At 40.5% G+C, this 22,031-nt stretch overlaps 1 protein-coding gene across 4 annotated transcripts in view; it reads left to right on the top strand.

The window, feature by feature from the left end:
• ncor2 (nuclear receptor corepressor 2) overlaps positions 1 to 20,677 on the top strand; it is a 179,295-nt gene extending 158,618 nt beyond the window's left edge. For 3 of the 4 annotated variants that reach the window (XM_036578276.1, XM_036578273.1, XM_036578274.1), the window contains 14 exons: positions 365 to 580; positions 1,285 to 1,533; positions 2,444 to 2,539; positions 3,541 to 3,819; positions 4,970 to 5,153; positions 6,606 to 7,099; positions 11,648 to 11,778; positions 13,261 to 13,475; positions 14,454 to 14,585; positions 14,777 to 14,913; positions 15,718 to 15,771; positions 16,290 to 16,493; positions 17,732 to 17,902; positions 18,894 to 20,677. In XM_036578276.1, coding sequence (XP_036434169.1) covers positions 365 to 580; positions 1,285 to 1,533; positions 2,444 to 2,539; positions 3,541 to 3,819; positions 4,970 to 5,153; positions 6,606 to 7,099; positions 11,648 to 11,778; positions 13,261 to 13,475; positions 14,454 to 14,585; positions 14,777 to 14,913; positions 15,718 to 15,771; positions 16,290 to 16,493; positions 17,732 to 17,902; positions 18,894 to 19,066 — 2,735 coding nt within the window. In that variant the 3' untranslated portion in view covers positions 19,067 to 20,677. The remainder of the gene's footprint in view (positions 1 to 364; positions 581 to 1,284; positions 1,534 to 2,443; positions 2,540 to 3,540; positions 3,820 to 4,969; positions 5,154 to 6,605; positions 7,100 to 11,647; positions 11,779 to 13,260; positions 13,476 to 14,453; positions 14,586 to 14,776; positions 14,914 to 15,717; positions 15,772 to 16,289; positions 16,494 to 17,731; positions 17,903 to 18,893) is intronic. The other variant, XM_036578277.1, reaches the window with a different exon arrangement.
• Positions 20,678 to 22,031: the final 1,354 nt, after the last annotated feature.

Raw genomic sequence — 22,031 nt, 5'->3', positions numbered from 1 at the left:
TAAGTGCTCTCAGAGCTGGATTAGTTTCACCAGAGTAATTTGTGTGATCAGGATTTGGCTGTCCAGCTGTTTTGTGATTTAAAACACTTTATTTCCCCAAATTCCCACAGATAGTCCAGATTGAAAGGTCATAGTCTGAATGTTCACATAAAGTTATGCCACATGGCACATTCAGTAACAATAACAACACCCTGCACAGCCGTGTCTGTTAGCAGTTTGTGTTATTGGACCCAGACTACTAATATTGAGAGAACTCCCAGTTCTGCCAACTAAAAAAAGACCATTCACTATTATTAATGAGCCGTAAAGAAAAATTATTTATTATGTAAAACACTGATAATTAACACTCACTTTTGTCTCTCAGGTTCTGCTAAAGTTCCTCAGCAGGAGAGGAAGTCAACACCCACTCCTCGTGAGGTGGGCTCCACTAAATCTCCCCTGACCGGCGTGGCTGAACACCCTGCCTCTCTTGCCTCCTATGAGCGGCTGCTGCAGGGTTTGGGAGCAGATATGTACCGCGGCCAGATTCCCCTGCCCTTCGATCCTGCCACCCTACCTCGGGGCATCCCCATAGACCCAGGTAACTCATACACGCGTTTCAGCCAGTGTATTAAATCGTCGCTGTCCAAAGAAAAACAAATATTTCCAAAATAGTAACTACGAGGCCTGAAAACATTCTCAATTTCAGTGTGAGTTAATGAAAAGAGATTTTTGAAAGTGATTTTGGAGGATTTCTATTGGTCTATTCATCATGAAATTTTCACACAATGTTAAGGGCAGCTATTGAGCTCAAAAATGGAGATGTGTGTTTTTCTTTGGGCAACGACAACATGCAAGCAGTGTGTGATATCAGGAGCTGACATTCATAGAAATATAGGAAAACGATTTCAGAATTACAATTTACAACTAATGTTCAGGTACAAGTAAGGAAGAAATGCATTAAAGACCTTCAGTGCCATATAATATAATTAGTTATTTGAAAATAAATCATTCCATTGATCTGAATAGCCTAAAGAATTTGTGACCACCTGCATGTTTAGATTTTAAAGTGTTATTCTCCCTGCACTTATATGCAAGTTATAATATAAACTTGTTTTAAAACGCAGAAAAGTTATTTGTATTGTTTAGTTATTGGTATTTGTATTGGATACAGCAAGGTGCTAATTATCAGTAATTGTTATGAGGCCAGTGCATACTTATTATAAACTCCTTATATATTATTCTATAGGCTATTATGCGTTGTTCTCTGAGCATATGGTATTTGGGTTTCTCTCCTGTCCACAGCTGCATACTACCTGCCTCGGCACCTGGCCCCAGCCCCAGGTTACCCCCACCCTTACCCCCCTTACCTGATCCGGGGCTTCCCTGACACAGCGGCTCTGGAGAACAGACACACACTCTTCACCGACTACATTACCTCGCAGCAGATGCACCAGTGGCCGGCAGCCGCCATGGCTCAAAGACCAGACCTGCTGAGAGGACTGACACCACGAGACCAGCCACTCGCTTTACCGTACTCACCCACACCAAGAGGTACACATGCATAATCACCTCACCTTAAAGGAGCAGTTTGGCCAAAAAAAGGTTTGCTAATGTAGCTCACAAGTCATGGAAATTTATAACCACCTATTCACAAAAAAATGTCACAAAAGATAAAAACAGGACTAGCAGCCATCTTTAAGCATTGCTTTCTGTCTGAACTTTCGGCCATTTTTATAGATAACAGTATGCCATCGGTGTCAGTAACCACATAAACAAGTCCGTTTGTGATTACTTAACAGCTCAGCATGATTTGAGGCAAGTGTGTGATGACTTGCTTTGTCCACACAAACAAATGTTATGCTGAAACAGGAAAGGGCCTTCCCCAAACTGTTGCCACAAAGTTAGATGCACACAGTTCTCTATAGTTTCTTTGTGTGCTGTAACATTAAGATTTCACTTCATTCAAACTCCAAAACCATGAAAAAATATTATTCCTCCTCCACCAAACTTTCAGCCAGCATCCACCCAACTTAGATTCATCCATTTTATCACTCTTGAAACTGTCTTTCTGCTGCTTCAGTGGCAGTCCAATCCTCTAAGCTCACTACTAACAGTTTTTGTGCTGATGTTGCAGTTTAGAATGGTAGTGAATAACCGAGGACAGACCATTTTCAGCACTACATACTTCACAACTTACTCTGTTCTGTGTGTTCATGTGGCCCACTGCTTTGCAGCAGAGCTGTTTTTGCTCCTTGGCTTTTCCATTTTACAATAGAAACACTTACAGTTGACTGGGGCAGCTCTAGCAGGACAGAAGTTTGATGAACTGACACAGTGGAAAGGAGGGGAAAAAAAAATAATAACTCACACCGCAGCTGTTGGGTTCTTCTACGCTCTCACACATTCTACAGGTCCTAAATGCCTGGCTGATATTTCTTTTTCTGTTCTTTTTTGCCTTAAGGAGCATCTGCATCTCCAATGGACCGGATTACATACATCCCAGGAACCTCCACCACCTTCCCCAGCCGAGCGTACACCTCCTCCCCCATCTCACCAGGTACAGAGAACAGATTTACACCCACTTACATCCACTTATTCTAGTTCAGTACAAACAAAAACACTCACTCTCTCTTTCACACAGACACAGTTCCACACTGCAATTGTGTAACATACTCACTAATGCTTTTTCACTGACAGTGCAAATATAAAAGTGTAATATATGAAAAATGAATACACTGCAATGTGTTTATATTCTGTATATTAGTAACAAATTCCAACATATCATTTTCATATAGGTGGCTGTATGTGACAAACTCGCTGTCATGACAAAACCTTGTATCTCCAAGTTTGCAACTCTAAATGGAAGTTGCAGGGCGGTTTTGGACACCAGCCTGTATTTAAAGGACTTAGAAAACAGAAAACTGTTAACACAGAACTGGGAGAGCATTAAGAGTCTGGGTGGTATTATCATTTTAATTATAATTTAGTGTATAAAACAATGCTGTCCAGTAGGTTAACGTGTGAGGGTGGTTGAAGGTAACACAAAATGGCTTAATTAACAGTAATTAAGCCAGCTTATAATCAGTTTAGTCACATGTTATGGCTGAGTGAATAATGTGATGAGGCTATACAAAAGATATGGTAATTTAGACAAATACCATATTGAGAATACTACCTGAGAATACTACCATGATATAACCTGGTATGTAGAGAAAGAGAGACTCCAGAGACATCCTCCAACCTGAAAGAGCATCACTGAGTCTCTGCAACGTAGTTGCTGATAGTAGCTGTCCATTTGGGATGGGGGTGGGGTAGCTCCTCAAACGAAAGCATGGTAGAGATCTTTTTTAGCCCTACAAAGTTAGTGCAACATGATTTCTCTTTCTCATTTCTGTTGGTCCATTCATCATGGAATTTCAAGACATTGTAAAGGACAGCTAGCATTTCTAAAATTATATAAAAACATAAAACAAAAAAAATGGAGAACCAAGGTTTTATCCTGACAGTGATATGTAGGTGTAACACAAACATAAAATCTTTTTTTTGTTTGTTTCTCAGTTGGAAGCTCTCACATAAGCAAACTCCAGGGCACCCCAACGTCATCCGAGCGAGAGCGCGAACGAGAGAGAGAGCGAGAGAGAGACCGGGAGAGGGAGAGAGACCGCGAAAGAGACCGGGAGAGGGAGCGGGAGAGAGAGAGGGAACGAGAGCGGGATAGAGAGAGAGAGAGGGAGAGGGAGAGAGAGCGAGAAAGGGAGAGAGAGCGAGATCGAGACAGAGACAGAGAGAAGTCCCTGAGCCACGGCAATGTGGAGCACGCCCCCATATGGAGACCAGGTAAACACACAAACAAACTCTGCAGGAACTCAGATTTACACTCAATCATTTCCTACAATGGTGTGTATTTACAGTGCATCTTAAAGGGCCCATAGCTTATGTTTTCTTGTTTTTTCTATCCTCTCATTATCCACTGTTTTTTGTACTGTGGCTTTAAGACTGATATGTATAAATGACCATATGTATGTAAGACTGGGGGGTATAAATTATTGATGTCCTGATTGCTCTGTATCGTGCCTCATTCGAAAAGCATTCTGGTCTCAAACACTCCGTATATCTTCAGTATAAGTGGCAGATAAATGTATGTGTGTTGCCTTTTGTGACGTCGCAAAAACAATGAATTTAAAAGGGCTGTTTTTGCAGCTTAATTTCCACGCAACATATGGACTGGAACATTTTGGAACAGTGTTTACATATTACAACAACGCTTTCATTTAAAAGATCATTTTTCCATGGTTTGAAACAGCATTCTCATGTTCTGTACAGGCTTTCAGTAGTGAGTCAGTGGCCTTATTAAAGCCACATATTCCTCCTGTGACAGAGAGCCGTTTCTCTCTCTCCCAAATTAAATACAGCCACCAGCACTGTTTCCTGGGGGGTATTTCACAAAGCAGAATTTCTCAGTTAAATAGATGCTTTGTCAAGCCCTTCCAAAAGCAGGAGAGCAAAGGGACATTCGTATTAGCCAGTTAGATTATCTAGCCTACTGAGAAATCCTGTGTTGTGAAATTCACCCATTGGCCTGCTTGACATATTGAGGATTTTGGCTGGAATGCAAAATAAACAGAGAATAATAATGTTTTTATACAAGCTAATTATAGCATCTGAAACATGTTGAAAACACTCAGATGAAAAGAACTTACTACATCTGGCATTTATCAGCAAAAGAGCGGAATTGTTACTTGTCTTCTATTTCTGGGATCCTTTTAGTCTCAGTTGAAATGCTAAACCTTCAAAGTAAGAGGCAAAGCAGCTTAAAATGGAAATAAGTGAAAAATTATTCACTTCTATGTTTGTGAAGAAGTATTGTCATTAGAAATTGTTCAGAAGTACTAATCCGTCAACATTTTATATAAGTAAACTGAGGAGTAGTTACTACCCGACTCTAGCCCTCCTAAATGTTCCTCTCTCTGATCTCCCTCCTCTGTAGGAGCAGCAGAGCAACCTGGCAGCAGCAGTTCCAGCTCGCGTCCTCCCTCCCTCCCCTACAGTCACCAGGCATCCCCTCTGAGCCCCCGTCCGCAGGACAGCCTCCAGCAGAGGCCCAGCGTGCTGCACAACACCAGCTCCAAGAGCCTGTCCAGCTCAGAGCACTCCAGCTCCTCTGTACTGAGGTAAGAGATGGACTACGGCCAGGAGGATGAAGCCTTTCAGAGTATTGCAGAGATAGCGTTGATGATCTTATGCACTGATCGACCTTCCTGCAGAGTGTAGCCTCATCCACCAAACGCGATTCACCTCCTGATGGTCTTCGAGTCTTGGGTTATCTGAGTCTGAACGATTTGGCTTGGAGGTGAAATCTTTAAGAAGGTAGATCTCCAGAGAGACGTCTGAATGAAACAGCATGAAATCTTAATTAACTTGGCCCACCTGTTTTTAAGCTGCCATAAGACATCATGGTCCCTCTACATAATTAAAGTGAATGTTGACTGACGCTTGTGCGTCCACTGAGGTTTGCCATTCTGCTAAGCACATCCAATTTCAGTATAACTCGGCTTTAAATGTTATCTGTGCATCTACACCAGGGGTTCTCTATCCTGCTCTGCACATTTAAATGTTTTCCTGCCTATTTCAACCAATGAAAGGCTTGTTAAGGGCTTCTTTGTATGATTAGTTGGGTCAGGTGTGTCTGAGGAGGTAAAACACCCGAATGTGTAGAGCATTGGCAGTTTCACACTTACTTGTTTGCTAGGGAAGATTTAGTTCGACAGATGTGAACGCTCCACACAAACTCAGGTGCGCACTAAGCAGCTAACCACAGTTTGATAAAAATCGTGGCTCTTGATTCGCTTCCAGATGAACTCTGGTTCACTTCACTACTGGTGCTCATATTGTTTTTGCAGCACAAGCTGCTGCTAATGAACAATGGCGAATATTTGATTCTGGCACATAGACCATTTTTGATACACTGGGCCAGGCAGCTGTGATCCGATCTGTTCAATTCAAATTGACGCAGAATTAAACCAACTGATTAAAATAAAAAATAGAGGTCAAATAAGGTTTATTTTTATTACTCTTATTGCGATACATCTACACATTATGGGTCACTCTTTTCATTCAACATAATCAATGCGATTTACATCTAATCAGGGGTATGTTTAGCCTGTTTAGACTCTAAAGGTATAAAGGGTACACTCACTCTCTTTAAAGTCCCAAGGATACTAAAATTGAGTGTTATATATTACATATACAGTAAAGTCTGGGGGGAAAAAGGATAGAAATAAAGATGGTAAAACGCTGTTTTAACCTGCTGATCAGACCTGTCAGAGGACTGTCTGGGTGTGGTCCTATTGTTCTAATGAACACACTTGTTTGACACGCCTTAGTTCAGCAATCCCAGCTAGTTATGCTTAGCTTTCGCTTGGTTGTCAGCTTTTGTACAGTGGGTTTCTGTGACTCTGAGAGAGAAACTATTGGAAACATTGTGATTGGTGAAGGTAATGCTTACGTCAGCATTAACCAGGATTAGGATTGACCAGCCTGTGTCAAAAGGAAACTGTTTTGGCTATTTGCGGCTTTTGGTTTTGTTTAGTCCTAATATGAATGTTTTTAACTCTTCTCCTCAGGTCTTTGCCACAGGGCTCCTCCCGCTATCCGAGCTACAGCGGGCACCTGCAGAGGGTCAGTGTGTCTGAGGCTTACTCAGTAGGCCTGGACCCGGGCGGGGCGAAAGAGCCTGTCCGAGAGGGGTCCAAGAGCCAAGGGCGTGGAGCTCTATCCAAGCACCAGGACCTCTCCTCGTCCTTGTCCTCCTCCAAGTCCGAGCCCAAGCTGGCGAGCCCCGGTGCGCCCGGGGTCTACTCCTACACCCCTGGCGCCCACATAGGGCGAGGGCTCCCCCTGCTGGCTTCCGAGAGCAGTGCCGGCTCCAGCAGCAGCGCGCCAAGTAGGGAAAAGACTCAAAACAAAGCGATGTCCATTCAGGAACACGAACTTCGCGCACTCGGTAAGACCACCATGACAGCGGCCAACTTCATAAACGCGATTATCATGCGTCAAATTTCTTGTGATACGGGGATGCCAGAGGCTGGTGCTCTCGGGGCCAACGGCGCCTGTGATGGTAAGACGCTCTGGACCCCCGGGGCCGTTAAAAAACACCCACCCCCATCCCCTTGTCCCTTTCCCTTCCCAGCATCCTCCGCGCCCCCTCCCCTTCCTCCCATCCCTGCGTCTGTGGCCTAGTGCACGCTTTGTGGTGGTTGGCATTGATCAGAATCAACCCAGTTTCATAAGTGCATTCCTTTTGTTCAGTTTGGGTTAATTTTTTTATTTTGCTTTTTTATCTTTGTATTTTCTCTTTTTCTTTTAATATATTAAATTAGGGCTGCACAATATATTGTTTGTTAATCGCTATATCAATATTGGCCTTTGCTGTACTTATATAAGCAAATATGCTCACCAGTCAGTTCCAAAAGACTGTTTCTGTGGGTGTATTAATGAATCAAAGTATTACATTGATTCTGATCAACATAATGCAGGCCCGTCTTTAACCAAATCACAATGTTGATTCACTAGTGCATTTCTGAAATATGGCAAGGCGTATCTCACTCACAGTATGTAGCAATGTGAGTGCGACACTGATATTTTCTCCATATCGTGCAGCCCTATTTCAAATATTACTTAAAGACCACCAAGGGTTTCACTCTTGCATATTGGGTGAATCATTTAATCTTAACCACAGGCATATTGGATCTTTCTGAAGTATAGAATCCTTATGGAAGGATTCTGCAACTATTACAGACTTCAGAACTTTATACGTGAATTTCTATCTATTGTTTGGTAAGTAATGGCCACAGGCGTGTAATTGTGATCCATTCTGCACTCTCGCAGTCCAGAATGTCCTACTGGGAAGGCCCCATGCTGCTCACTGAAAGAGATAGATCCTTAGGTGAACTTTAAGAGCTCATTCATTCAGCAGTGATGCGGTCGCTAAGCCTCGCACAACAGTCTTTATCTGCCTGCCTTTCATGTGTTTTCTTTTTTCCCCCCCTTTAATTTGGGCGAACATTCTCATCGCTTTCATCTTTGATTCAGAGGTTGTGTTTCTTAGCTCTCAAGGGAATCTGCTTGCTGTATTTGGATAGCTGTGTGAAGGAGGAATTGAAAGGGAGAAAGCGGCAGCATGAGGTCGGTTACGAAAGATGAGGGGATGGGGTTCAGAGAGAGAATGGACGAATGTAGGTACTCCTCCCAGCCTCAGAGGAAGGTTAGGAAGTTGTGAAAGAGGTTAACAATACCTTTAGCCCCCCAGAATCTGCTTGTGCACTGCAGACCAAACGTTTGGGGACGCCTTGCTTTTAGTTTATTGTTTGATGTCAGTACTCTTCTGTGTCATCCTTCCAGCTTGTCAGCATTAGTGTTAGCGCAGTAAGCCATGACAGAGTAAAAGGTTGTGTGTAGATGCTGCTAAAAGTCCTTCGTTTTGGATTTTTAGTGCTGCTGTATGAGGCTCTGCCCCTTGAGAGGCCAACGCAACCAAATTATTAGTGCTGTTAATAACTTAACTATTTAATTTACTAACTTACTTAATAATAATCACAGTCAGCACTTAAAAGGGGAGTGTACTATATATTGTCAGCTTCCAAACTGTAAATCCACTAATGTTTCTAACCTTAAAATCATTAGCAACAGCAACAGTTTATCCTGTTTTATGCCAGATGTTCTTTCTGCTGGTAATTATACTAATTCTGTTAATAGACATGGCAACTAACTAAGCGGTAATCCCTCAAATTAACAACACTTTCTATATTCAAAACAGTTCTGTATAAATCAGTATAACTATGATACTGCTTAACCATCCATGGATGGTCTGATCATATTTGGTCTAACAGATCTAGTAAAACAGATAGCAAGAAACAAATTTGAACACAACAGAATATTTCACGTTCATTGGGGAACTTAATGGGGAACCTGTATTATTATCCAAGCTTTATATACCTGCTTACCTCCAAAATTGCAAGGAAATTGCAAGTAACCTATATGGGTTGACAGCTACGAGATCTTCTCAGAAGTAATGTTCTTCACTAACAGGAGGCTGTGGTCCGCAATAGTTTTTAATAATGGCACATTAATGCCATATTCAGTTGATATAGTTGGTAATAATTATGCATACCAAGTGTTTTATTATGGCTCAGTCAGTCAGATCTCAGAACTGGAGCTGTATGCTGTGTAACACCCACTTTCTGTGGGTACATTTAGCTTCAACGCTCTGCTTCATGTTTATCAAAATGTCTTTCGTGATATGAGAAGCAAGAGGCCAAAGGCGGTTCAAACACGTGAAAGGTGTGTAGATGAGTGCTGACATCACAACAAGAGGTCGAAATTTGTGGGTTTCGGTTTTATTCCCAAGGCAGCAATATTGTCACAAACACACACATTTTTTTCCTCAAAATGAACCTGGTCAATTATCCCAAACTGACAAAGAGAACATGCTCAGTTGTGGTGTTTGTGAAGACTAGGTGTGACACTGCGCTCTGTCCAAAATCTGTATTTGTCTGGTTTGCAGTGCTCTTGTACTCTTAGATCTTCTGCATTCAGTGCAAAATAGTAGTAAATGGTGCTGTTTGTAGCTCACGGTGTCCATTATGAGGTTATTCTGTGCAGCAGAACACAGCGCAGATTGCTTTAATGGCTGTTTTAATGGGGAAGGAAGCCCAGCAGTGGAAGTAAAGCAGTTGGTCCTGACGGTATCGAGCAAAGAAAGCGGTTTAGTTTCAGGCTTTCTTTATTTTGTGATAGTGCTGATTGTAATAAACACTTTGTGAAGTAGATACAGAGATGGAAGATGGTGGGAGTAAAGGAGATCATCCTGTAGCACAGTCTCTGGCTGCTTAATGCACATTTACTGTTCACTATCTGCTTCACATTTCAAAAGCATTTTGCTTCTGCTTTTTTTTCTTGTTTGTTTAAATGTGGTTCTGCTGTAGTGCTGAGGAGAAGTAGAGTTAAAGGTTAAGTTCAGTGTTTTTGGACCAAATGACATCTTTTTTTTTTTCAGGAGGTTGCTGTTCAGTCTAGATGAGCATTTTGATGATTGTGTCTCTGAGTAATTAACTGCAACAGCAGCCCTTTAATGTGTCATGAAAATGTGCTCAGATGACTCAAAATGGCAAACGCCCTGGTTTTCTGTGATGAAAATGAGAAAGAAATTAATGTTAGACATATTCATATTCTGAAGGCTTCAGTAATGTAGCTTCACCTGTCTGTATCTAGATGCTGAGATACACCTACACTCCTGTCAGAATGTATTGTCCCAGTCGTTTGGGTTTTGGGCTGGTCAGATCACTGACAAACAATAGAGATGAATGTGGTTTTAATAATTAAAACAATGTCTGAAGTTTTTACAAGACCATTTTAAAAGAAAGTCTTCTTAAAAGCCCTTAACATACTTGGGCTCTGTTCCTTACAAAGCTACAGCAATGCAGTATTTCTAATGCAAATCATGAATATTTTAATGTGGAAATATGATTTGATCTTCCTTCCCTTCCAGCTTTTTTCATAAACCTTAAGCCCTGAAGAGTCGTACCTTACAGTGATGTGAAGCAGAATGCTTAAACCATATAACTATGATAATGTGTTATATGGTGTTAGTGTTATGCAGTGTTTTGAGTCTGGAAATATGATTAGGATTTCCATCCACTGAGCGAATATTCTCATTTCAGAGATCCTCGTTTCAGAATTATTCGTTATACAGTGGAATAACCTCGTTAAGCAGTTTGCTTCAAACCGTACATCTCAGAAATGTTAACTTTCTTAACTTTAATTGATTTACATAAATGTAAGAAGACAGTATTCCTACTAATTATGGACCATTTCTATTGATCCATTCATCATGAAAATGGTCACAAAATGTAAATAGAAGCTGGCGATTTCAAATGTTGCACCAACACTGCAAAAAATGGTATCTTATCAAGTAAGTTGTCTCAAATATAGATAGAGATACAAAGATATATATTTATCCACATTTTTTACTTGGTTTTAATACATTTTATTAAGTAAAATTGTCTCACTGTATTGGCAAATAATTGTGCTTGTTGTAAGAAATGTGTCTGAAACCAGCAAAATTATCTGCCAGTGTAGTGAGATCATTTTTACTTAATAAAGTGACCTAAAATAAGCAAACAGTGTCTAGAAATAAGGTAACTAATCCTATGATAAGTGCACAACCATCTCAAAATGGGAAATATTTGATATATGGACTATATTTAATTTTGCTTGAAGATACCATTTTGTAATAATAGCTTCCTTTTATTCATTTTAGGGCGCAGAAAACACATTTGGGTTTTATCCTTTGCTGCCCAATAAAACCTTTTTGTTCTGTAATGAAGGGCTTCTGTTACAGTCAATTACTCAGTAGTGTGTTGATGGTCAGAGTGAGTGTCTGGATCGAATGGCAGCACATCACAGGTGTGAGATTTGGTTCAAAACCACAGACTCTGGCCTTTAAGCAGATGCTTTCTGTTTTTTTGGGCTTGATTTTTAAACACTACCGTCATTTGAGTGAACCTGAATTTGGCCGTGCTGCTTCTGTGCTAGCCCTGGACGCTTTCTCGTAGCAATATGTTAACGTCTAGACTGTTCTTTTTCTGTGTGTGTGTGGTGTGTACAGCTCAGCAGAAGGCTTTGGAACAGCACGGATTATACGGACCCCCAGAGGACAGACTGTCCCCTAGTCAGCAGCCCCCGTCTCCCGCTGTTAAAGGATCCCAGAGGGTGGTAACCCTCGCCCAGCACATCAGTGTATGTCTGTCTCTCTCTCTCTCTCTCTCTCTCTCTCTCTCTCTCATGCTAAAATTTATGGATGCATCATGTTCAGAAGAGCAAAAAATACATATATTCTTTAATTTTTAGCATAAGCATAGCATATTTTTTTTAAATTATAGGCTTAGAACTCGAAGCCCGCAATTTGCAAACAAAAATGTAGATACATTTTAGCCTTCATATCTTCAAAACAGTTTAAGCTACAGACATGATGCAGATATCAGACCATTCGGCAGACCTGGCCCAAACTAGCTAGCGTGACATTGAGCTGAGACGTCAGCATCAGTGAGTAATTCAGCTTGGAAAATCACCCAAAATCCTGTTATTGTTTTTGGCCTTCATTTTCCAACAAAGGGTTAAAACAGCGACATGATTCACTCATTAGGTCACTCATCAGACTCTGCCCTCATTATACTGAGTTATTTCATCCACCTGTGACCGTCAATCAGCCAGCAATCCAGCTCCAAAATCACCACAAATCCACTCGCTACTGTTATATTGCATCTCTGCTTTTAGCGTTCATATCATAAATAAAGGGTTCAAAATAGTGACATTATTCACACGTCAGAACACTCAGAGGAACCTGCTCTAACATCCTACAACCCAGAAATACAGCTCATACACAGCCATAACCACTGTAAAACCTGCTATTAGCTCTCATTCAGCCTTCATTGTCAACAAAAGGTTAATGTGTATTAAGCCCATTGTTGGACTAGTAGAAATGCATTTGTCTTATTCCACAAGATGATCAATTGAGTTATTAGGGACAGATAGACAATGTAGTGGATAATATGACTGCCCTGATCATGAAGGAATCAGAAACACCATTGTAATATACCAGTAAGAGTCATAGAGACTCCCAACACTACAGTTACTTACCGTTATAAACTGCAGGGGGCAAAAGCTTTAGATAAATATGTAAGCAGAAAGCCCAAAATAAAGTTTTTGGTGATCAATCACAACATATCACAAAATCATTTAACATCGCAATAGAATTGTTTCACGGCTTAAGTATTGTGACAAAATCACGTGTTGGGTTTATAGTGATTCCCTCTCCTAACTGGGTAATCTGATTAAACTGAGTTTGAAATGTGGTAAATAAATTTATTTTATTCCATTATAATAAGTCTTATTATTGGCAGAATAAAATTCAAGTATAAAATGCTTTTCGTTGTCCATTTTCTCCTACTGTATAAATGCTTGTAGTCTTGTGTTTATTCTGTGTTTTGTTGAAACTTCTGAAGCATACCAAGAGAATCAAATGGAATCAGTGACATTTAAGATTTCATGAGACAAATTGTTCTCTGGATCCACTTATTTTAAGATCAGATGTTCGTGTCTCTGTGTGCATGTGTCCTCAAACTCATGACCTTTTTATCCTCCATAATCCAGTTAAAGAACTGAAAGTGCTGAGTTTTGATTGCATCCTAAATCTATCTTTAATCTTCCTTCCTCTCTCAGGAGGTCATAAAAAAGGACTACATGCGTCAGTCTCAGCAGGGTCAGTCCGGAGGTCAGCAAGCACTGCAGCCTGTGTTTGGATACCACAACTCCCCTGTGTTGGATCTCACTCGGCCCCCCAGTGCCCCCCAGGCCCAGACACCTTCTGAGCCTGGTGCCAATGCCCGGTACACCCCCGAGGGTCCTGCCAGTGAGAGAGACAGGATGAGGGACAGGTAAGGAGAGGGGCTGGAACCTGCTGCTGTGCACCGAAACACTGAAATCATGTAGTTCTTCTGCTACTAATTATTAGGGAGGAAAAGAGATCTAATTTCTGCACTAATAATGAGTAACAGTTGTGGCTGGTAGCAATAACCAATAATTTGACATTTTATACATTTGAATTTACACTACAAGCAGTATATGAACCACAGTGAGTGTAAGACAGGTTAAAACTTGAAAGATGTGATCTGCTGCTTTTTTTTAGCTGATATGGGTTACGCTAATGATGAGTTTCCTTTGACTTATTTTGTTAGATATATTTTGAATTTTTTTGTGAATTTATATCTTATATCTCACCTCAACTTTTGTTGTGAAGTGTAATTCTGTTGTCCTCTGTCGAAACTGAAAACTTCCACCCCTCTGACGTTTTCATTCTGCATAAGTGCACAAAGAAAAACGTTACTGGCTTTAATAGCAATATCCAGCTGACAGTAGTTACATTTTCCCGTTTATTGACCAATATTATTGGCTGCCAATCTATTGTGTACTAAGGGGTGAACAGTATGACAGTATATATTGCTACCATGATGAAATACATCACAGTATGGTTTTGTGGATATTGTGAATATTTAAGAAAAGCTGATCAACTGCATGTACCATTACAAAAAGAGCATAATTAGTCCCATTTAATTAGATTTAGTGCAGTGTGTGAAATGTTGCAGAAAAATCATTATTTGTAGTTTTAGATAGTATTTTTTCTACTGGTTCTTTGTCGGTTTCAGTTTATCAAACCTCAGAAAAAATACTGATCTATTTCTTGTTTCCAAAAAAATATTGTGATGCCATATTTCTGCCCTATCAAACACCTCATGCTTTTTTTCTCTATTTCTATATCATTTACAAAAGTATATTTGGATACACGCCGTTTCTGTACTGCAGTGTATTGTCTAAAGGCACTTGCCAGTATTTGACTGACTCTCACATGTGTGCAGATCTCCTCTTCAGAGTAAGGTGTCTCCAGTGAGTCTATCTGCTGAATGCATTGAGCCAGTGTCTCCAGCAGGGGGCATGTCTGAGCCAGAGTCGCAGGGAGCTGCCTGCCCCACTGAACAAGCAGAACAGGGGTATAACATGCACAGTTACTCTGAATACACAGTGAATATGTGCACAACATATTGTTTATTAATTGATATCGCAATATTGAACTTTTCAAGGATGTCTTTTTATTATATAACAAGCTATATCACAATCACAGCACTGTTGTTTTGTGCAGCCTTCAGTTTGAGTCGTTTCTTTTGTTCTTCTTCTCTATCAGGTTGGGTTCTCGCTCTCCTGCCAGCAGCTCCCAGCCCCCAGCCTTCTTCAGCAAACTCACCGAGAGCAACTCTGCCATCGTCAAGAGCAAGAAGGAGATGATCAAGAAGATGGTGGTTGGCAGTGAGACTGATTTCAGTAAGTTTTTAGACTTTGCAGGCTTTCTGGGCCAATCCACCTGATCTCCAGAGACTTCAACTGAGCCTCAAGATCTCGCACATTGAGTGTGTTTACATGCGCTCAATAATCCAATCATAATTGGATTTCTGCAAATGGCCATGTAAACAGCACACTCCGATTTCTTAGATCGGAGTAAGGTCTAGAAATCCGATAAAGAGAGCTGGAGTTTAGCTCAGTAATCAGATTCCTCTGTGCATGTGAACTCTTACCCTGATTTCTTTCGGATTTCTCAGTCTGTGCATGTGCAGAACAGACTGCAGTACCGGAAATAAGCGAGCAGTGTTGCTGCGAGACGCAGCAAAACACACTTCGAGTGACACTGAAACCAAATACATGCTTGACGAAATGAAGGATTTAAATATTCTTTATCTTCTATATGACGTATGTTCATATTTCGGGTAAAGTGGCGTGATGATTAATAAAAAAAAAAGCTGCGGCATGAAGTTTGAGTTTAACGTTACGTTTATGTCACGTCTTCTTCTGTGAGTTTACTAAATCTGATTACTGTCCGACTCATGTAGACCCAGAGTTTCACATTATCTGCTCACTCAAGTGCATGTAAATGCGTTGATCTGATTACTGACAATCTGATTTTCTGCAGTTATCAGATTATTAAGTACATGTAAACGCACTCATTGTTAAATGTGAAGCTGTGAACACCAGAGGCAAATCATTCACTCTTTTAAGCTCACTCAGTATAAATTGACATTGGGCTCTGCTATGTGAACTCATTTCCAATGCTCTTCTCTCTTTCTCTCTCAGATTCTGGGCAGCCCGGGACAGAAATCTTCAACATGCCAGCCTCCACCACTGCAGGTGAGCCTTTATGATGGGCGAGTGGAAATAGAAGTGAAAACAAAAAACAAAAATGCATATTTTTTACATAACATAATACAAAATATACCCGAATATAATTTTTAAAATGTGGTTTATCTGTTAATGTTAGTTTGTATTGCTTCACTTCCATAGAATCATGGATAGGATATTCTGCATCCAGTCAAATGAAAACAATAGTTAAGAATGTTCTTCTGATAAAGCCTACTGTGTGCCTACTGATATTAGCCCAGTTAAAGTCCCAATAACACCAAATCAGTCACTTTATTCATTAAAATATATTCAATAAAAGCATAACCTGGACAAAATATAAACATTAATGACTTACTGACTGCTTTTAAAAAAAAGAAAATGCCTGAAAGTTGTTGGCTCCCATTTTTTAAGATGTTCAGTTAAAGTAATGATTGTTCTTTTTTTTGTATTCCCTCCCTGTTAACTGTTTCTAATCACTGCTTCACTTCACTGTTTCCTCACTCTGTCTGTATGTGCATGTGTCTCAGCGCCGGTCAGTGTGCGCAGTCACCCAGCTCCAGACCCCAGTGGAAACACTATTGGCCTGGAGGCCATCATCCGCAAAGCCCTGATGGGTAAATATGATGAGCAGGCAGATGAGCGCTCCCCCTCTAGCTCCGTTAACCCGCTGAGTGCCGGGGTGACCCCTGCTGCTGCTGACCCTCGCGCTGAAGAGCCATACTCACTGCCCGGTACGCCTGAACCACTGCAGTCACACACATTTCTAAGTCAGCTAACAAGTTATGAACGCTTTAGTCTCACAAGCAGTGCTGTTCACCACATAACATGGCCAAGAACCACCTACCTAGTCAGGAAGAAGCTGCCTGTAGTTTTGGCACAGCATGTGTGGAGACACATTTCTGAAAATCACACTGATTTATCTTTTTCACTGCAAAAAATGGTCTCTTGTCAAGTGAAATGATCTTAAACCTAGTCGATATGTCTACTGTTTCCCATTTTGAGATGGTTGCACACTTATTACAACCTTATCTGGCTGATATCTAGACATTTATTTACTAGTTTTAAGTAATTTTAGTAGTGCTGGTTTCAAGAACAATATAGTGAGATCATTTTACTTAATAAAATTACCTAAAACAAGTGAACATTGTGTAGTAATAAGGTAAATAAATATAAAATTATACTTACAACAATCTCAACAGGAGCAATATTAGATTTATCAACTATATTTAAGATCATTTTACTTTTACTTACTACTTTTTGCAGTGTTCATGTGTCTCGTCACAGTGTCCAGTGCAGGTGGCTGGTTCTAATTTAGCTGGAAAAACAAAACTTTGTTCCATGTCCGAATGACGAACACTGCACAGAAGTGCGGAAACACAGATATGCGGAGAGCCAATCCAGATGCAGCTGACAAAATCCTTATAGTTGTTGCCAGTTTTGTGTGCAAAAGGTATCTTTTGTCCAGTTTTATAGATGTACAGTCATACAGTGTCAGAAACCACAAAGTCTGATTCTCTTCTGAAAAAGAAGAATAACCAAGCAGTGTAGAAGTAGTTTATAATGAATACTAAATACACAATTTTTTATTTTCTATATTTTATGAAAATACCTTAAAATATGTTTTTTTGTATTGTTCCAATAAGCATATTTTTAAGGTAATACCCTTTAAAGTATACTTTACTATAGGCTGCAAGGAAATGTGCTTCAGTTACCATACGTAGTTCCAAAATAATACATTTAATATGTATTAAAGTGTGTTTAAATTGTAAACATTAAAAGTTTTTAAAAGTATGCATGTTTCTTTCACACTGGATTAATTAACGTGATTCGGTTTGAGGCAAATGAGTGATGATTTAGACAGGCAGTTTGAAAGTTTGAATAATGGTACTTGGTTGGAAACAAAGGAAATTTTTATTTTTTTTTATTAATTGTGAGTATATTTTGATGATTTATTGTTTGTGTGCTAAAGGTAAATCAAAGGGCAGTGGGCGCTCCAACGGCCGTAAGACTAAGTCTCCCGGTCCCGGTCTGTCTGGAGGAGAGAGACCCTCCTCCGTGTCGTCCGTCCACTCAGAGGGAGACTGCAACCGCCGCACTCCACTCACTAATAGAGTGTGGGAGGACCGACCCTCCTCTGCAGGTACACAAGTTCATTATGAAAGACTGTATATTCACTGACTGCTTTATTAGAAACACCTACACTGTGGGTACTTTGTAATCCCTTGTCAAATTTATGTAAGTTATTTTATGTACAGTAATACTGTTAAAACTTACATTTAAATATAAACTACAGAGAACTTTGTTAAAGTCAGTATGCAAGTTATTTTGAGAGCCTCAATTGTACTGTAATTATGAATAAAATAAAGTATGATTGTATAATTTAATATAACATGATACATTCTTTACATTAGTTTTATTATAACTTGATGCTGTGCAACTGTAACTCATAGGATCCTACAGCTCTGTTCATTGTCCTGGACACATATACAGCTATCAATTATTTAAAACCTATTAAATTGTAGAGTGTTAGCATCATATTACAATCATTTTATTCATTTATCTGCAGGAAAGTTGGTGTTATATTCCATTTTTATCAAATGCACAACTCACTGATGAATACCAAATCTACACTGTACGTCTGAGTTTGTAGACACCTGCTTATCCAGTGTATTATAAAGGACTTTGCTGCAGTAGCAGCCTCTACTGTTCTGATGAGGCTTTACACCAGATGTTGGAACATTGCTATGAGGACTTGATTGCATTCAGCCTCAAGAGCATTAGTGAGGTCTACTACTGAAGTTGGTGATTAGATCTGGACACTCCAGCTCCATCACTCCAGAGAACACAGTTCTACTCATGCACAGCCCAGTGCTGGGGGGGTTTTATACCCCTGTTGCTGACCCTTGGCATTGGGCATTGTGATCTTAGACTCATGTAGCTTCTTCTGGGCATCTCATTGTATTGGTCAGTGCTTTTCTATAAAGATTATACAAGCTGTTTAAACAGCTTTGTCAGCAATGGGTGCACCTTTAAATAGCTTAAATTAGGAGTGTCTGGATACTTTTGGACACAATGTGCATACCTGTATGTTTACTGTCTTCTTTTTTTTATTGTGGTCTCTCTCTCTCTAGGCTCCACCCCATTCCCCTGTAACCCGTTCACCATGCAGATGCGTCTGCCCAGTGGCATGATGCCCAGCCACTCCCCCTCGCCCACGCAGTCCGGAGCGAGCCAAAGGCCCTGGGAAGAAGAACCCAAACCGCTGCTGTGCTCTCAGTACGAGACGTTGTCCGACAGCGAGTGAGCTCAAACGCGTGGGCGTTTAAACAGGGACTGAGATAAACACATTCATTTTTACTCGCTCGTGTAAACAGGGACGTTGATAGACGCACATACATTCACACGTACATATTCTCACGCATAGTGAAACACAGTCATAGCCGTGCACACTTAACGAGAGCACATACAGATACGCCTACATGCAAATTAATATGCATACTATCACCTCTAAACGCTTTCATTGATCACACACACACATGCATACTCGCGTCCCTCGGTTCTTTTAATACCTCTCCAAAACACAGACACGTACATACTCCAAATGGACCCCGTCACACATGCAGTAAGTGAGCGTGGCTTATTAAAGGAACGGTTTGATGAAAAATCTAATCGGCACAGTATTTGACATTTGGTGTCCCAGTTCTGCTACTTTAGTTTGTCACTGGTGCTACAAGGCTGTGTAGCACACAAACTCTAGAATCAATAGACACCCAAATCCTTTAAATACATCCTCAAACCTGCGCAAACCACATTCAGGTCTTCATTAAGGCTGCGCACCAGCGCGACACGAAAAGCAACATGAAGATGTGAAATATTTGGACAGTGTTTCCCACCACATTCACCTCACTCACCTCGCAGTAAAGTGTTTCATTTTTATAGTTCAGAAGAAGTCAAACTGTGTCCTAAACCACATCGGCAAGTCTGTGCGGCCTTAATGAAGAACTGGATGCATTTAAAGAAAAGATTTGGGTCGATATTGGCTTCTGTTGTTTACTGATTGGTCATCTGGGCTAAGTGGAAAAACTGTGAATTCGATTCTGCAGCAAACCATTCCTTGATGCTGCGCTGCTGCCGAAGTGTGTGTACGTTTTAATGTATTTCTAAGCGTGTTAGTGTGTACAGTATGTTTGTGCACGCGCACACAGATGTTAGCGTGCGTCATCACTCCAAGATCGCTCGTAGGACAAATCACTTTTCTTTACTTCTCGTTGAATTTCTCTTTTGTAGATAACTGTCGTCTTTGTTGGCCTTAATGTTTTTATTTTTTGGACTCATGGGCTCCCATCGCGTTTTGCTCATACGTTTCAGAGTGTTCTCCACCCGAATGCTCAGGATATTACACTTCCATACTGTAGTTCAATGGCAACACACACTTTCAGCTTTGTTTTTTATATGCACACAGAGGCTGTACTTTACTACTGTGTGGTAAACGTCACAAACACAGACCTTTTCTCGTTCATGTTCACGTTTTTCTCTCCTCATGCATGCGAACGCGCGCACACTCTTACACACTGTGGGGCAAAACTGCGGCTATGCATTTCTGTCTTAAATCTCGGCTGCTGGTGGCGTCGCTTTGCACCCATATGGAGTCAGAGACTCTCGGATTAGCCACTGCAACTTTACAGTATGAGTATGAGGCACATTTTGAGGTACAGTGGACCTGAATGGGTGTGTTTGCGTACGCGTTAAGCATGAATTCTTCAACAAGGAGAACAAAGGCAGCCTGTTTTCCTCAGTTACTCTTTTCTGAAGTATGTAAGGACGAGCTCGTCCAACGTTCTAGAAACAGACGCTCATGAAGTCGACTGTGGACAACAGTTTGTTTTTTATTTTAATTCATTGTTTGCTATTTTTCACTTTTGCTACTTTAGGGGGAGTCTACATGGGTGGGCCATATCATTGGTTTACAGGGTACATATGCCATGTATTTTTGATGTCATCATACCGTTTTTGTTGTTCTCTTTGCCTCTAGTCGACCATTTACAGTTTTTATCGATTCTGTTTCTTGTTTCTTGTTTGATAGATGTTGCAAAAGCTGAGACCTTTTGTTGTGTTATCACTAATTTTGTGTTTTGTTTTGTTTTTTCTATATGAACCGTATTTGTATACATATTAGTGTTCTGTTTTTTTTTAACGTTTCGGTTTATTAAGCACTTGGCCAGCAAATAGTCTTTGTTGGCATCCTTTAAATGGGCGCTGACATAAATACTTAAATTAATGCAACTTTTCTTTTACACAGCATTTACCTTTTTTGTTATACAGTATTGTTGTTTTTTGGCATGTCACCTAAAAAAAAAAATAAAAAAAATAAAGTCCAATGCTCCAGCGACAATCAGACGGAGAGGAGGAGGTCAACGATGATGCTGAGCTGGACACGTGGACGCCATCGTAGAGGAAGCTGCTTATTTCAGGTTGTCCCCACAACGTCCTCACAAGAAAAAAAATCCTCACGAACCTGAAGTTTGTCACACTTACACAAAGACTCAGCTGAATAAAAGCCATGCTGTCTGGCCAGTCCATGGACAGTTAGAGCTGCTCTTACGCCCTGGATCAGTTTTGAATGGTATCTCTGTGTTTTACGGTTTAAGGACACTCGATGTGGGATCAGTTTTCCTCCACCGTTCTTACGAGGACCTCAGATTTTATCCTGAAGAACGTTCGGCCCACAGGGATTGGGCCTCTGTGGACGGCTGGCGGCGGATATTTCTTGCACCAAACTCAGCACCTCATATTTCGACATAACGGATCCCTTTCTGTACAGTGTAAACAACAGCTGGTATGAAGTGCCATTTGACACATACAGTACTGAAGTTAAACTACCAAGTGTCTACGCACAATCTCATCATCTTTTCCCCCTTAATTCACTCGTCACCCCCCAGTAAAGGATACATGACTAATGAAAATGGCTCAGGCTTGAAAGAAGAAAACGCAGCCACCACTAAAAGTAAACCTTCTCAGAGATACGGCTTTTACCAGTCCTCACACTAACGTCCCAAATCGGCATCCGTTTGCCTGACGTCATCGGATAGCAGTGATGCTATGAATTGTTTTGCATGCGCATTAGATATTAAGGAATCCTTTTTTATTACTGTTATTATTATTATTATTATTATTATTATTTGAAACTTATCTGCTACGTTTAAGTGCAAAAGTTATCCCTCCTAGCACTGATGAAAAAAATAATTATTCACATTTTTGGAGAAGCTGGA

Source organism: Colossoma macropomum, unplaced genomic scaffold (assembly GCF_904425465.1).
Source record: "Colossoma macropomum unplaced genomic scaffold, Colossoma_macropomum, whole genome shotgun sequence".
NCBI lineage: Eukaryota > Metazoa > Chordata > Actinopteri > Characiformes > Serrasalmidae > Colossoma > Colossoma macropomum.
Note: the sequence above shows the minus strand (reverse complement) of the source record. Positions and strands in the feature narration are given on the sequence as shown.